This window comes from Micropterus dolomieu, linkage group LG08 (assembly GCF_021292245.1).
Source record: "Micropterus dolomieu isolate WLL.071019.BEF.003 ecotype Adirondacks linkage group LG08, ASM2129224v1, whole genome shotgun sequence".
NCBI classification, from domain to species: domain Eukaryota; kingdom Metazoa; phylum Chordata; class Actinopteri; order Centrarchiformes; family Centrarchidae; genus Micropterus; species Micropterus dolomieu.
The window spans coordinates 28,447,849-28,464,109 of record NC_060157.1 but is presented as its reverse complement, the minus strand read 5'-3'; the positions used below and the strand labels follow the sequence as shown (position 1 = coordinate 28,464,109).

The window sequence follows — 16,261 nt, the reverse complement described above, 5'->3', positions numbered from 1 at the left end:
TCGTATTCTGAAATGCTCCATGTGGGGAATTCAGCCCTGCAGGGAACTGGGGGAAAACGGTTCACAGAGCGCTGTGACCGATTGTAGAAGCACACAAAATAACAAATAAACAACAAGTCAACAACGTGGGGCAGGCTAAACGCTCCGCTGCTGAAACTTCCTGTGTGAGTTGACAACGGGCTGAGAACGGGTCAAACCGTGGCGCAGCCGTAACGCGGCGCACATGCCGCCTGTGTGAATCCGGGGTTACACACCTAGCTTCAGATCTTGACGTGATGATGACATGAATCAAGTGTAGTTGCCATCTCTCTGCTGTTTTCACTTCCTGGTATCATCTGTGATCACATTCTCAATAAATGGTGTTTGATCTTTGTTGACAATAGTTAGACAAGATACTGTATCATATAGCAACCTTTGTGGATAAATGTGCCAAATAGTGCTACATTGGGTATCTACATCTTTAAGAGTTATTTAAAGGTTGTTTGTAATCCTAAGCAACTGTGGTACATAACATCTGAGTGAGGCAAAGCTAAACCTGGAAAGCTAAAAATAAGTCAAAAGAGATTCTCTTAAGTAGTATGTTAATACCATAGCCAGGAGTGTTTTAAAGACTCGGTCCTACTGTAAGAATGTGCTGTTGGTTGGTAGTACTGTAGGAACCTTTTTATATTTAAGTGCGCGACATTGGTCACATCACAAACACAACTGTGGATCAGAGTGTTGATCAAATTGCAGTTACACAGCACATTTTATGTTTTTTTGGTAAGCACAAGCATAATTGAAAGTAATTTAAACCCTATGATTGTTTCATATCTATCAGTAATCTGTATAAAACTCACAACTCACAAGAGTGCGTTTTGTCACTACGTTAATTACGTACAAAAACAAGCAGAAGTAGTGGTAGTAGTAGTTGTCTGGTTTATTAGAAGTAAGAAGAGAAGTGAAATTTGGACAAATAGAGGACCACACGTATTATTCAGCACAAGAGCAAACAGAGCATGTTGACCTCCGTAGTTTCTCCCCCATGCTTGCAAAGGGAGGGGTGAGCGATGGCTGATGGTGCATTCATGTGGTGTCGGAATATTTGGTTTTTTTCTTCCTTAAATCTTTATTGCAAAAAGAAGAATAAAGTGTACATGGGACATAAAGAGGGATACAGAACAGTATACAAACATATAAGAAGACACCGGGGTTAGTTTATATTATATAAAGACATTAAAAGATGACCATATGCTGTTTTCACAGCCTTTTTGTTGTTGGATTTAGAAATTAAATTTTTATAATGTACAACAACCAAGTACAAAGTTAGGTTTTTTTATTGCTGAATTTACAATTGCCATTATTATTAATACTTTTTATCTAAATGACTTATTTTGTCCGAGGAGCAAGTGAATGTGTAGTGAGCCATTTGTTGCAATTCGCAACCCTCATCACTAGATGCCACTAAAACTTACACGCCGAACCTTTAAATGGATGAATATTACTTTTATCCCTGTAATTAGTTTCACCAATCTGAATGATATTCAAACATCATTGGTTAATTATCATTGTGGAGTATTTATCTTTTAGACATTGCTCAGGATGTTGGTTCATCACTGAACACTGTAAGTGTGCAAGTTCCATATTTGGTTAATGACTACAGTATTGTGAACTAATTTAATTTATAATGATTTGCCATTTATTATTAGGCATTACTTGTTCTGACCCACTCAGTATTCAAATCATTCCTTTAACTTCTCCAATCTATGTCCTATTTGCAGTCATACATCCGCTGCAGGGTGAAATTAAAATGACATTTCAGCTTTTAGAAAAACACGTTTTGCTCAAGTATGTCATACTATACGTCAGTTTTGCACTGTGGTGTTAAATTGGATTAAAATCTAACCCTCAGGGTTAGCTTTATTGAGAGTGCAGACTTTGAATGAAAATGAGTCCTGCAAATATTGAAGACTACGTTTATAATGATTCTTTATGTCTTGTTTAGCTATATCAAACACCAAATCTCTCTATCTCTCGGTCTCTCTGCCTATCCATCTGATGTGGATGTGTTTGCATAATCTCAGTGAAAATGCGTTTGTGAATGTCGCATAGCAATGCGAATGTGTACATCTGGGAGAACATCACATGAAAGCCATTTCTTTTCTTGTCGGATAAATGAAGCACTCTACAGTATGGGCTGCCAAACACACAGTACTTCTTTATTTCCAAACCACACTGGCCCATATTTCATTGACAGCATTTAAAAAGGCTAATTTATAGTATGGCAGTCATGGGACACACTTGATGTTTCCCTGGAAAGGCAGATTTAACTTACTTTCATAATGAGTGGCAGTTCCTCCTTTCATGTGGACCAAACATGTGTGAGGGTTTAATGACAACTTAAGCAGGGTATTTGTCATATAGATATACTGTAGGCAGAAACTTTTTCAGTGTCTTGAGGAGACAATGTGAAACACTATAAACAAACATGGTGTGAGACCTGAGCCGCATGTACTGTACATGAGTGTTCCATTATAATCATAAAAGATTTAACTGGATTAGCATGCGGACATTCTCAGCTGTGGGGATTAGTATTCAACTTCCTAGAAGACATGTATTAGATAATAGGTGTTGGATACAGACCAAATCAAGGTGCATTATATGTTCTGCTCACAAAGCCTTAAGTCAATTAAGGCATTTATAAGCAAGTTGTCAGTTTATGAGTTTGATAAAATTATTGTTGCAATGTAACTTTTACTGATCCAGATGTTGTAAGATTATACTCTAGTTGGCTGTTCAGTTGTCTGAATGGCTCATAGTTTCCTGAATTTGATTAAGACGCATATGTTTAATAGAGACATGTGTGTGCGTGATGACAGTGCTCAGGGCAGCATATGTGTGTACCATATGTTTATAAGGAGATGGCTGGTATGCAGCTGGTTAAGCGGCTCTTCAACACACAAACACACAAACAACACATGCAGTTCCAGGCAACCTGTCGGGTCAACTCAATGCCTAATCCTTCCCTTGCACATCAAGCTACACTGCTCCACCTGACCTCCTCAATTTTCCACCCTGTTGTCACATTTAACGCACATCCAACCCAACCCCATTACTGGCCTCCAGAGTTCCAGAGCGTTCTTTTTTTAGACAGAATTGCCTGGAATTTTCACCTAAATTCGATGCTAGTAACTGGTTGCTCATTTCTTATCTGAAATGGATGTCAGTATGTGTATTTTCACACGTCTTCCTCTATTCAACTGACAAAACTGCTGTCTTCTTAAATGCTTTTGACATGGGATTTGGGTCTTTGTAGGTAATGCATAGACTAAAGCAAAGTTGTTGAACATCAATGTATTGATGTATGTTTGAAAGATGTGTCTTATTAAACGTAGTCTGCACAGAAAGGTTACCACAAACACATTGCAGTAAGTACAGTAAATGCGGTAAGTACAGCTGGCATTTTAAACCAAGGCCGTCTTACTTAGAGGTAAAAGCTTTGAGCCATCATGCCAACCACCACTGCTATCATTACACAAATTCATAGCCTCGCTGTATTTTTCTGGCAGCCACTACTTTTTATGTGATTTCTTATTTTTTGTGAATTTGATGGTTCTATCGGTTTCTGCAAACAAATGGTAATTATATGTATCGCACTGTTTTTATTTCAAACAGCAAAGCTGACCCTTGGTTGACCCAGCCATCTTGTCAGTAGGTGTAGGTCTTTTGTTGCCTTCCTGTCTGGGAGCAAGGGTAGCATTTGGTCAAGCAGGATTAGACATCTTGATCCCCTGAAAGAGCTGTTGTCTTTCTCAGAGAAGCTACACTGAGAAACAACATGTCAACAACACTGAGCTCATGTTTCTCATGAAATAGGGACATCTGTCAGTTTACATCCTCTTTACTATTAAAATAATTTGTGGTTAGGTTGTAAGAATAGTCTTTTCTCTTAGTGAACTCGCTATCCCTTCATTAACAGTTTTACTCTTGGTAGCTTTCAGTCAGTCCTTAAAGTCTGATCTAAATCTGCCTTGTTCCATCAGGACATTGGCACAGCTTGCTGCATTCTCCCTATGACCCCTACTACCACAAGTCCAGGACGTCTGTTACTATAACTGACATTGTTTAATTTGCCATATCACAGTTGTACCATTTATATCCTGAAATCATTGAAACAGCTCCATAAATACAGCAACACAAGCAATTAAGGCATTGAATCAGTGCAAAAATGACCCCTATGTACTTTATGTACTGCATTGCTTCTTGTACCTCCATTATATATTTAAATACAGACATTTATACATGCAAGCACATACATGTGCTATGCTTTGTCCTGAGGTGGCCTGCTTTCTGATAGCTCTGCTGTCCAAGGATTAGTCTCAAAGCTCTGTACTCAGTAAAGACCTGTTCAAGCCCAGTCCCACGCTGAGATTTACTGATAGTTGGCTCTAAGAGCCAAATGTCCTACTGTAGTACCCAGAAACTTGAAAAATCTGGCCAGTGATGGGGAATGAAGTTAGCCAAGGCTAACCTTCAGCAAAACCTCAGCACCAGAAAAACACGTGGGAGCAGCAAATCCTCTGAGGCTCCCTGAGGACGACAGCTCTCAAAAGGCTCTTTTTCTTTTGATCACACTGGATTTTATATGACTTTGAGTCTATCCTAAAAAGCTGTTCGAATTAAATGGAAGCTGGAATTTGATCTTGTCAAGAAAGTATGGGAATAGGCAGCTCCTTTGCACCAAGATCTGATCAAATCTTTACCATAAGGTATGTCAGATTTTGTTCAGTGTGTTAGATAGAGTGTTGACACTGATGTCAGTAGTAGTTATGCGTATCTTTCCTCAATGTGTTTTTTGAATCCTGAAATCCTGTCTGAAAACCAATCTCATTTTATCCTACTTATCACTTGGCTACATGAGGAACAACTAAGTCTATTTAGCAGAGAAAAGTTAAAGGTAAACTAAACTAAGCTTGTGTATACAAAAACTTCACAAGGTACCTCTTAGTCAGTAGTCAGGAGATCACTACAGCCTGTTTGATTTTCAACTCAGTGTTGCATTTTCTTTTATGCAAGAATGGGTTGGGATTTATTAAGTGTCCTGCATGTTTGGTCTTATATGTATGCTCTTCAGTAAGGCCTGTAAATTGCCAGGATTAACCTGTTGCTTCTCAATGTTTTTTTCCCCAATCTGTTATTGGGGTTTTTATCCATCTGTTATTAGAATTTTGCACGACAACAGCATTTAGTTGATTAGATTTATGATTCATATGCCTAATTTGGGTTGGGTATTTGGGTTTTGCAGGAAATATAGCCCATGTCCACTGGTCGTCAGGGATGTTTTCCATTGATGAGTTTTACTTCAGTAATTTATTGAAGATCAGTCTGTAACATGATTTACAAATGTTTAAATTTGGCATCCCTAATCATGACAACTGTATACTGTAGTAAATGCTTGCTCAAAAATATTGTAGGGTGTTTGCTTGCCTTGGCTTGTCAGAGATTGAAATCTCTTACATGTGGCATTTTTAGCGCATTACTGGGTTTATAATTGGGACAAGCGATGTTTTGTTGGAGATTAATATGCATACTTGGACAAAGTTTTGTATTAATGATTTCTAGCAAATCCTAACATTGTCTTAGATGGTCCGTAGAGCAGTTTGTTCAGTTGTGTCTCCATTCTCTTATCACAGTGTGAGCTTGGCACCGAGGCAGAACCTCCCACGAATCATCCTAAAAGGAATCTTCCAGGGGGTTAAAGTGGTTCGTGGACCTGACTGGGACTGGGGCAACCAAGACGGTGAGTGGTGGTCTGGGGGGGACTGTTCTTAACCGCTAACTTGGCCCTGCCACCTCAGCATGCCCCCTACCTTCTTAATCATGGAGCTGTATCTCTTCAAAGTGTTTCACCATTTACAGTGTAAGAATTTTCTAACCTCACGTCTAATTAACCCACGAAATGTTGTGTTAGTATGTGTCTGCGTGCACTTATATTGCCAGTGACTCATCTGAGTCTGTTCCACAGATGTGCCTGTCTGTATGTCTGTTCAGTGATATTTATGTTCTTTGTTTTTCTTTTCCAGCCCTCTGTAGGGCATACACTGTGAAGCACATTCACTTAAAATATAGTCTATGTTGCAAGTGTTGAGAAAGTAGAAAATGGAGATTATATCTTGATTTGAATTGTGTTTTCATGGCTTCCATTAAGTTTCACAGTTTTACTATGAATTGTTGCTGTTTGGAAAAATTTGCTCTCTTCCAGATACAAACAGCCTGCGCTGATGGATGTTTGAAATAGTTTAAATAGTAATTGAAAGCAATCTTCCACATCAGTGGGCTAAATTAAAGCCCTTGAATGTTCCCTTTAGGGAAAGAGGGAATGCTAATATGTCTTTTTGTTTCCTGGTCTGGGGTCATCGTTGTCTGAGAATAGCAACGCTCCCTTTAGTGGGCTAGAGCGAATGAGTCAAAATGTCCTTTTGGTGTCTTTGAAATCAACGCCCTAGGGTTTGGTTAAGTCAGACTTAAATGGTGTATGCGGTAAGTGCATACAGGAAGCTCTGAGCATGCTCAGAAACCCCCAACCCAGTTTCTAGTCTTACAGGGCACTGGTTTAGTTGGTGTGGTTAGACACTGAGGCAGCTTGATGACAAGGGTTTCTGTACACCATACAACCTGAAATACAGAGCTCTTATAATAATACTAATAACGTGACTTATTTTTTAATGGTGATTCTTTTTACTTGGATGTTTAGGTGTTTGAATAAAGAAGGGGAATTATGTTTTGTCAGGTGTTTGATTCATGAAGCAACCATTAAGAACTGAGCTGGCTCATGAAAATGGAAGTCAAAGACTTTGATACTTGGTAGCTTATGTCCCTTCAGGGAAAATATTTCTCACATGCCTCTGTGTCCTCCATCTCATGTGTCTGTCATCTCATTTGTCTCATATGTTTACATTGTGCTTGTCAAATTTTTTATTTTAGATAATTACATGTGTCCACTGTTGTTCCCACATTTTTCTCCTGACCAAAACCAGATTTTTCTTTATCTAATGACTTTTCTTTCTTTTATGAGCAGATTTTTCTTCCACTGCCTTTGTCTGCCCCTTCTTCCACACACTAATGCAATATTGTTTCTTGCATATGTGTGTGTGTTTGTTTGTGTGCATTTATGTGTGTGTAGGTGGGGAGGGTAAGGTTGGGAAGGTAGTGGACATTCGCGGCTGGGACACAGAGTCTGGTCGCAGCGTGGCTAGTGTCACCTGGTCTAATGGCACGACCAATGTCTACCGAATGGGGCACAAGGGCAAGGTAGACCTCAAATTCGTGTCTGATGGCCAAGGAGGCTTCTATTACAAAGACCACCTACCAAAATTAGGTAAGACTAAGATTTCTGTTTCAAAGTATGCATTTATATCTCAGAATTTGTAAAGGAATCACACTGCTAAATTAGATATTGGCCTTCATGACCAATCTGATTCTAGTCTGTTATGTCGCTACACACTGATTAGTGGAGATCAACCACTTGATCCTCAACCTATAAATAATTTCTGCGTGATGTAAGAATGGATTAATCAGAATCTTATTGGGTGACAGTTTCTAAATCCTTGTTTTAAGAAGCTTACCTAAAATAGTTACCATGAGCCCTGCATTATTGTAATGTTTGGTATTCTTGTGTGACGTTCTTACATTAAAAGGATGTGAATATGAATGTCTGCCGAAAATATAGTCACGCTGACTTCTCATCCAAACTATTGTTGATGTTGACTTTTGAAAAACCCTCCTAAGTCTTATTTGTTGATGCCGACACATGTCTATCCAGGAGAGCATGCAGAGCTGCAGCGCCAGGAGAGTGCTGATGGTCACTCCTTCCAGCAGGGCGACAAGGTCAAATGTCTCTTGGAGGTGGACATTCTGCGACAGATGCAGGAGGGCCACGGAGGGTGGAACCCCAAAATGGCAGAGGTATTAGAGTCTTACCTTCTGCCGGAAAGAAACACCACACACAATTCAATACAATGAAATCTTTGCACATAGTATGTTCTCTGTGTTTTAGACAAACATGGCCTCACAGTCAAAACACACATGCCTCTAGAATCTGGCATACATAATGTTTATATAAGTGGCTCAGATGGACGTTGGCGTGCAACAGAGTGAAAGAAAACAGCATCCATCTCTCACATCGCAGCTGCTAAAGGCAGCATTAAGGTCACAGCCATGCAGAGGCAGACCCAGGGTGAAACAGCCTATTTGTGTTTGCAGTACATTTGCCGGATTGGGACTGTTCATAGAATCACTGACCGAGGGGATGTCAGAGTCCAGTACAGCAACAACATCCGCTGGACTTTCCATCCTGGGGCTCTCACCAAGGTACTGAGTTACAGATACTTTTACAGATACGCCAGATGACCTTACAGTAAGATCTCACGTAGTTCAGATCTTCAGTTTTACAGGAGTGTAGCTTAATTAACAGCACGTCAGCTGAACAATTTGTCTGTCTTTCTTTCCGCTAGGTGAACACATTTGGAGTCGGTGAACTAGTAAGAGTATTGGAGGACATGGAGAGTGTGAAGAGACTGCAGGCTGGCCATGGAGAGTGGACAGACAGCATGGCTCCTGTATGCTTATTTAACAATAAATGATAGCTTGCTTATATTAACTTGTGGTGGTATTTTAGCATTAGTTACGAGGGCAGAATTTATGCCATACTGTGCCAGAGGTGTGACTTAGACTTGAGTCAGGCTCATGTCATGAATCTTTAGACCAAGATCATGATGACTTTAAGGTTGATTTGACAAAATCCAAAAAGACTGAAAACTTATTTTCACTTGGAATGATGATTTATTATATACTTTATTTGATGTTTATTTGCTATACTAACTATTACTGGACTGGAGAGATGCATTTTTTAAATTTGGTGAATGCAGCATAATAACAAAGTTTAGTACTTGGACATAACTTGCAACTTGACTCTTGACTTGCATGTCTGGATGCGTGACTTGACTTGGCATGTCGTAACCAAGACTTGAGACTTGCTTGTCAGAACAATCACTTTCTCTCATCTCTGTATACTGGTATCTGTGTGCATGTGGATAACTGTGTCTCACTTGCTTTGTAAAATCTTTATTTGGCAGACATCCGTCTGACCTACTTCGTGAAAATTGGGCGTACATCAGGAAGTAATCAAGTTAATAGCTGTTTCCTTGAATGGCCTGGTTATTTAACTTAAATTAAAAAGGCACAGAAATTGGTCATGTAAAAACCATGAATAGTTCCTGGTTGATTAGTTTGTCCTCTCTTTATTTCTTTATTTGTCCCTGTCAGTCTTTTTCTTTCTCACCCACCCTTGCCACATCCACCTTACTTACTGTTTGTTTTCTAGGTGCTTGGCCAGGCTGGGAAGGTATTGAAAGTATACGCGGATGGTGACCTAAGGGTGGCGTTTGGAGGCCAGACATGGACTTTCAACCCAGCGTGCCTCTCGGCCCAGCCCGTGGAGGTGGACGCCAACCTCATGACAGCCGAGAACCCCAACGAATCTGGAAGTAAGGCCTCTGCTGGGACTAGGGAGCTCATCTCTAACACTCCAGCTCCAGCTTTACCTTCTGCGTGCATTCATTCATCCTCCCATGCCCTCTTTGCAGCTCTGCCTCTGCCGTGCACGCTTTCACATACAGGCTGCAACTGTGGCATTCGTGGCCACAGCCACTTTGATTATCTGTCTTTTTTCAGCAATGTGTTTACATGGTGTCATTCCTTGAAATGGTCTTTTCTATAGCATGTCATGATCCTGCATGTTGACAGCGAGAGGCTTTTGCAGCACAGCACACGTTTGTCATCATTTCAGAAGTTCTCAGCAGTTTCGTGATCATGACTAAATCTATTCTGTGCATGTGTTCATTTCAGCGGATGGGAAGTTGACAACAGAGTGATGTGTGTATGTGTGTTTGTGATTATGTGAACGGTCAGATTGCACTGCATGGAGGGACATTTTGACTCATTCCTGTGGTTTTGCATTAAGCTCAGCTATTTTGGCCCTCTGGAAGGCTTTGTGACACCATTTCTAATCATGTTGTTCACGTTAGACTAATTAAGTTAAATTTATCTTTTTTTCTCTCTTGTCTGTCCCCTTTTCACAACCTGTTTCTTCTCTCTTTCCCCCCTCTCCATCTGCCTATGTCTCTGTTCAGGTACTGTCATCTCAGTGTTGGAGAAGCTGCTGTCTCAGTCCACAGAGCAGGACAATCCCAGCCGACTGGTCATTGAGGCAGCACACGGCAGTGCCAACAAAGTGCGGGAGTTGGTGCAGAAGTATCCTGACAAGGTTAGTGCAGCACTCTTTCTCTTTGCTGCAGTCCACTGCCCGTTCCAAGAGCTTTTTCCACCAGGAAAACAAGACTGGGGGTGGGGAATTTAAGGACCAGAGCCAGATAAGGCAAGGGGCAAGCCATACACTGGTCTGTTCAATGAAACTAAAGACTCTGATTCTGGACTATCCAAATCTTCACACCACACACTACTAAAGTATACCGCAAAACTACTAACTCTGTATTATTAAGCTATAGCACAGCACCAAAACATGGGGCAGAGCATTTTCTTGCCACTCTTTCTTGCAGTGAATATACAACTGCCATATTAATGCATTTACATGCATAAAAGAGTCAATGATAAGAAATAAAAAATACTGTAGCAAGTAGGTAAATGTACATTAGCCTGCATTTACCCTATAAAACTTTAATTTGCTAACTTTCCCATCTGTTGTCTTAGGCTTAGCCATATTGATTTATACTTATCTAGAGAGCCTAAATTCATATAAATTACGTTTTCAAATGTTTGTATTTTCAGCAGTGCATCATTCCAGTCCTGTGGAGCACTGCTGTCTCTCCTTTTAGAAAAAAAATCTCCTTTTTAGCAACAGCAAAGGTTACAGACATACAACTTATAACTTATTATAATGTTGATTAGGCAGTCTTGACAGAATCCCTATTATACATAATATAATTAGTAATTTATGTATTCACTCCTGTAAAAGAGAATTTTAATCTCAGTAAGGCACTTCTCCTGGTTAAATAAATTTATATTTTATGTCTTAGCAGATGTAAATTTGAGAGCATTTGTTTGGTATCTCACTATGGCTACAGCGCTCTGCCTAGTCACAGTTAACTAATTTGTTTAGCATAATACAGTGAATTAAATACCTGACAAATCAAGGTATTTAATCACAAGATCCAAAGAATCCTGTCAATCCAAGTGGCCATAAAACAGTATCGGTATATGATTTGCAGCTCAGCCCACAATGGCCTAAAACAACCAGAGATATTAAATGTATAGATATCTTGGGTAAAAATAGCAAAATCTATTAATTGTTGAATCACTCTTGTCTTACGATATACACTATGTCCTCATATCAACCGTAGTTGGTAGACCAAACAAGTAGACTATTGTTTTTAACTGAACATTTTGCTAAGCTCTAGTCTGACAGTCGTAAAAACACAGATTTAATTTAAAATGAAAATGGGAAACCGAAAGACTTGAAAGACAATGAAAACCACCATAGTTTCTTCAAAGCAGGGAAGTGGAACCATAGTGTGATAATAGCACAAGTGAGCATTTGCAGTTTGAAATTGATGCTAATCAAGCTAATGTGAATCATGCTAACTTGGGTCAGCCTACAAAACCTAATAATAATGTGATATTATAATTGCTGTTACATATGATTTAGTATATACAGAACATTATATAATTGTCTGAGATGTACTTTAAAAAAAAAAAAATAAGTAAAAAGTACTTATTTTATTAAGTTCTTGACTACATTTCTCCTCAGTGATGACTACACTAGTAATTAGGATTATGTATCACGTGTATGACGAATGAGATTGGTGCTCATGCTCAGATTATTTCTAGCCAATCTGTGTTCATCTTGTGGTTGTTGTTCATGCTCAGATTATTTCCAGCCAATCTATGTTTAGCTCTGTTAGTGTCCAGGCCATCATTGCCTCTAATGAACCTTCAACCACATTTGTGTTCCTGGCAGGTGGATATAAAGAACCAGGGCAAGACTGCACTGCAGGTTGCTGCTCACCAAGGCCACATGGAGGTGGTGAAGGCCCTGCTGCAGGCCAACGGCTCCATAGAGGTCAAGGATGAAGATGGAGATACAGCATTACACTACACTGCCTTCGGGTGAGGACGGCACACACAGTGCTCGAGTTCACAAAAAGATGCAGCACTGCTCTTTGTTGCTCTAGAAAAAAAATGCAGACTGACAGATGTACAGTAGAGCTCTTGCCTGTCTCTTTCCTTGTTTTGTGATAATCCTTTCGCAGAAGTGACAGCATTAAAGTGTTTGCTTAATCCATCAGACACATCTCCTCCCACCTCACATGCTCAGGAATTCAGCATTTGACACAATATCTTTATACTTATATCTTTGTTTAACTGCTTTCTTGCAGTAGTTGTAAACACTGAAACAAAATGGTAGGGTTTAAAATGGATACTTGTGTAATTTAGCATGAATCCCTTGAATTAACTTGTTTATGGTGTCTTTCCGTTTAGTAATCAGGCAGAGATTGCACGGCTGCTGCTGAGCAAGGGGGCAAATGTCAACCTCCTAAACAACTCCATGTGCACGGCGCTCCACATTGCCGTCAACAAGGGCTTCACCGATGTGGTGCGAGTATTGACCGAACATTCAGCTGATGTCAATCTCCAGGTAAGAGGGCCTTGCATGCCCCGCACTGCAGATTGGCGTTGGATTAAAATTTGTCACCCTACAAACCCCAGTGAAGATTTTGTTTAAATATTTTTTTGTCTCTTCTTACATATTGTTTAACTACATTAACCGGTCTTGATTTATCCTGCGCTGTGGCATTTAAAACAAGTGAAAACCAGCTGTGCTAGTGGTGTTTTAGGATCAATACAGTGTACCATTGGCTTTGTAAACATGAAATAATTAGCTAGTTGCAAATATTTGTGTCATGTGTGATGGTGGGTGATGATGAGGTTCTTTTCACAATCACCCGAAGGAATCACATAGTCCGTCCATTTCATGGTTTGGTCTCTTGGTTGACTGTTGAGTGAGTATCTGAGAAGCCAGTAAATTAGCTTCTCTGGCGGTGTAAGTCATTTGCTATACACATATTGTAAGCGACTCACATGTTGGCATTTCAAGGATTCCTTAACACACTAATTTTCTGATATTTGACTGTGACCCTGCTTCACTTCAGCCCTCAGCCTCCTTAAGGCCATATAGGTTCTTTTAGGGCATTTTAGGGCAACTGTCTAACATGCCTGCAACCAGGCCTGGAGTTCACTAACTGCATATTTGTTTCTGCTTGAGTAGTGTGACAACTCAGGTAATAACATGGAGTAGCAGCCCAGAATTTGTTTTAGTTTGTGCCACATAAAATCAGAATATACTGCAGCATCCATAACGCTACTAAAATAGACCTACAATTAGGATACATAATTTAGATTTCAGGATTACACCAAATTATTGGTATGTTGATATTATATGGTATGTATTATATATATTCAGTGATTGATTGATGCTGTTTGGAGAACAAAGTTGCATTCCCTGGTCCCCTCTACTGGACATGGTGATTCATAGAATTTCCATCATAACAACTTTTAAACGGTATTTTACATTTTGCCGTGTCGTGTGTTAACACTCCACAAGAAAAGGCGCAAAGCACAGTCTCACTCACTGTGCCCGTGTTTTCTTCACCAATCAGGATTCATATGGGGACACACCGCTCCATGACGCCATTGCTAAAGACTTCCGCAATATTATCGAGATCCTGGTTGTGGTGCCCAACATTGACTTTACCCAGCAAAACCACAGAGGTTTCAACTTGCTGCACCATGCTGCCCTCAAAGGAAACAAACTGTGAGTAGATATCATATACAAAACTTTCTGCAAGCACGTTTGAAGCTTGGGCGTTGACCCAGGCGCGGCACAAGAAGTGAAATTAGATATTGAAGCCCAAACTTCTTGCTAAAATATTTATTGACTTTTTCTAAAGATGATGGGGCATTTCACTAAAGTTGGGGTTTTCTTGGAGTCAACTCTAGTGGGAAATACTAGGGACAAATCAGCACTAGTTTGAAGTGGTGTAATTTACATTCATTCAATCAGGCAGTCAAGATCATCACTGTTATTTTAAATACATCTTTAATCACACAAATCTGGACAGTCTCCTATCATGTGAGCTTTAATGGAAGTCAGTCAGTATGGGAAATAATAGCCATATTTTTTAAGTGTGCCTTCCTCAAATCTAGCTTGCCATCAAGCGTGTTTGCACCAAATAAATTAAACTGCTTGCCAACAGTGTTTGTCTCAAGATGTGAGTTGAAAATAATCAGTCCATCTACAGAGTGTCGTGTCTGTTCTTTTCACTCCGCTCAGTTGTTCTCATTGTCTTGGTAGGGATTTCATCGTTGGAAATGATGGTTATGGGCGTGTGTGTGGGAATCTCTCCTGTGTGTTCAAATGAGGACTCAAAGGTCAACTTTCAACACTATCCGTTACAGATAGAGAGCTCATCTCCCACACAGCTTCTGCTGCTGTCAGCAGGCTGGCAGTCGATATCAGGCAAAAATGCAACAACGTTTCCTTTTGCACCCTGTTTCCCTACAGACTGACATATCCTCCACATTTTTACCAAACTACGTTTAGTGTAGCTATTTTTCAGCAATGCAGAGTCTGGGATTCATGAGTGGACAAAAAATCCTAAAATCCAAACAAGCTATGAACAATGTATTGGATAATTTTTTCACAACACAGCAGTCATAAAAGCTTTCATGACTTGGCTGTAGGTTGTATCACTGCGGTGTCACAGTGCTTATTGAGAGGGAGGAGAAGGAAAACAAATTAATTTTTATGAAAACACATGTATTTTAACTTAATTCCAAAATGACTCCGTGTATTGTTTTCCTCACTTGAACTGAAGTCATTTCACTCTAGACCAAAGTGCTTCAGGCCAAACATCAAAGCTGCCTCATTGACACCTGTCACAGACACTTCATGGTCTTCTGACTGTGTTAGTTTTAGCCTGGTTGACACTGGAGGTGGCTAATCACGAACTGAGCCTTGACAGCGCACTGGCCAGGCTGGCAGAATTGCAATAATTGGATGTTCTCTCAATGATAAGGTTTCATCCCTCAAACACAACTCATACATCTGGCTCCTTTGTACATGTTGCATCACATCTGCTCCCACACACCCTGAATGTCCTGGAAATGTAGCAAGCATGCATCAAAAGTGATTGTTTCCTTTTTTAGAAGTTATCACAGTTCTCAGTAGTACTTTTTTATCCCGTGACTTAAACCACCATCAGACATCGTCATGGATATAATGCATGCATTACTGCAACTGACCGTTGTTGATTTGACCTGTAACATTATTTTCCACGCTATTTATAGCAGCACAGTTGATTAATTAAGTGGAAATTCGAAGTTGTTTCCAGTGCAGTCAAGGTTGCCAACATTGCCAAGATCAAGAAAATATCATATTGTCCACCGGTTTGAAGTCTCCTTACAGGTCTGAGTGAATATTTTTCACAGTGCACCAGGTCTTCCTGGGCTTTTATGACCTCCATATGAACTCTCTTTCCCAAATTATAACAAAACCATATAATGGGAAATTATCCCTGGCTCTTTTTAAAGAGGTGCCATAAAGGAAAGGAAGCAAGAATGAAATGAACACCAGTGTCACCGTAAATTTCCTCCCTAAGGTGATGCCACTTCATTCAAGGTTTCAGTCTAATTTCTAAGTATATTTTATGTAATTTGATTGAAATGTATATTCCACAGACTTGGGAGCCCTGTTATTATGATTAATATAGATTTTCAGGCTGTGAGTAGATTACCATTGCTTGGTCTTCTGCTTTTTTGTCTGCAGACTCTCCACCACCTACTTAAGCCAGTTTGTCAAGTAATAAACCAGTCAAAAATGAGCACAAGTCGAACCATTTTTCTCGTCAAAGGAAAGCTTTGAAGTGTAAATTCTGACCTCTAAACTTCACCTGCCAGTGACATTTCCTTATCGCTCTGACATCCAGCCCCCTTCTAGCTCATACTGCACGCACCTCAGATATGATCCTACAAAGCTCTGAACATGAGTGCAATATGTGGACATACTGTTTGAACAGGGAAAATAAAGACAACCGGCAAGCAATAACTGCAAGTGAGAGAGAAAAAAGAACGGGAGCGGAGGCCACAGTAGGCAGTCATTTATTAAGTGCCCGATCTGTTCTGGCAAGTGTCATATGTGCAGTGCTGG

At 40.0% G+C, this 16,261-nt stretch overlaps 1 protein-coding gene across 3 annotated transcripts in view; it reads left to right on the top strand.

Annotated features, from left to right (window-relative positions):
* The window catches only part of mib2 (MIB E3 ubiquitin protein ligase 2), a 43,937-nt gene that overhangs the window by 17,005 nt on the left and 10,671 nt on the right, over positions 1-16,261 (top strand). For all 3 annotated transcript variants that reach the window (XM_046055999.1, XM_046055997.1, XM_046055998.1), the window contains 10 exons: positions 5,673-5,779; positions 7,163-7,357; positions 7,802-7,944; positions 8,242-8,349; positions 8,493-8,597; positions 9,362-9,524; positions 10,170-10,303; positions 12,014-12,162; positions 12,535-12,691; positions 13,713-13,867. In XM_046055999.1, the coding sequence (XP_045911955.1) occupies positions 5,673-5,779; positions 7,163-7,357; positions 7,802-7,944; positions 8,242-8,349; positions 8,493-8,597; positions 9,362-9,524; positions 10,170-10,303; positions 12,014-12,162; positions 12,535-12,691; positions 13,713-13,867 (1,416 nt within the window). The remainder of the gene's footprint in view (positions 1-5,672; positions 5,780-7,162; positions 7,358-7,801; positions 7,945-8,241; positions 8,350-8,492; positions 8,598-9,361; positions 9,525-10,169; positions 10,304-12,013; positions 12,163-12,534; positions 12,692-13,712; positions 13,868-16,261) is intronic.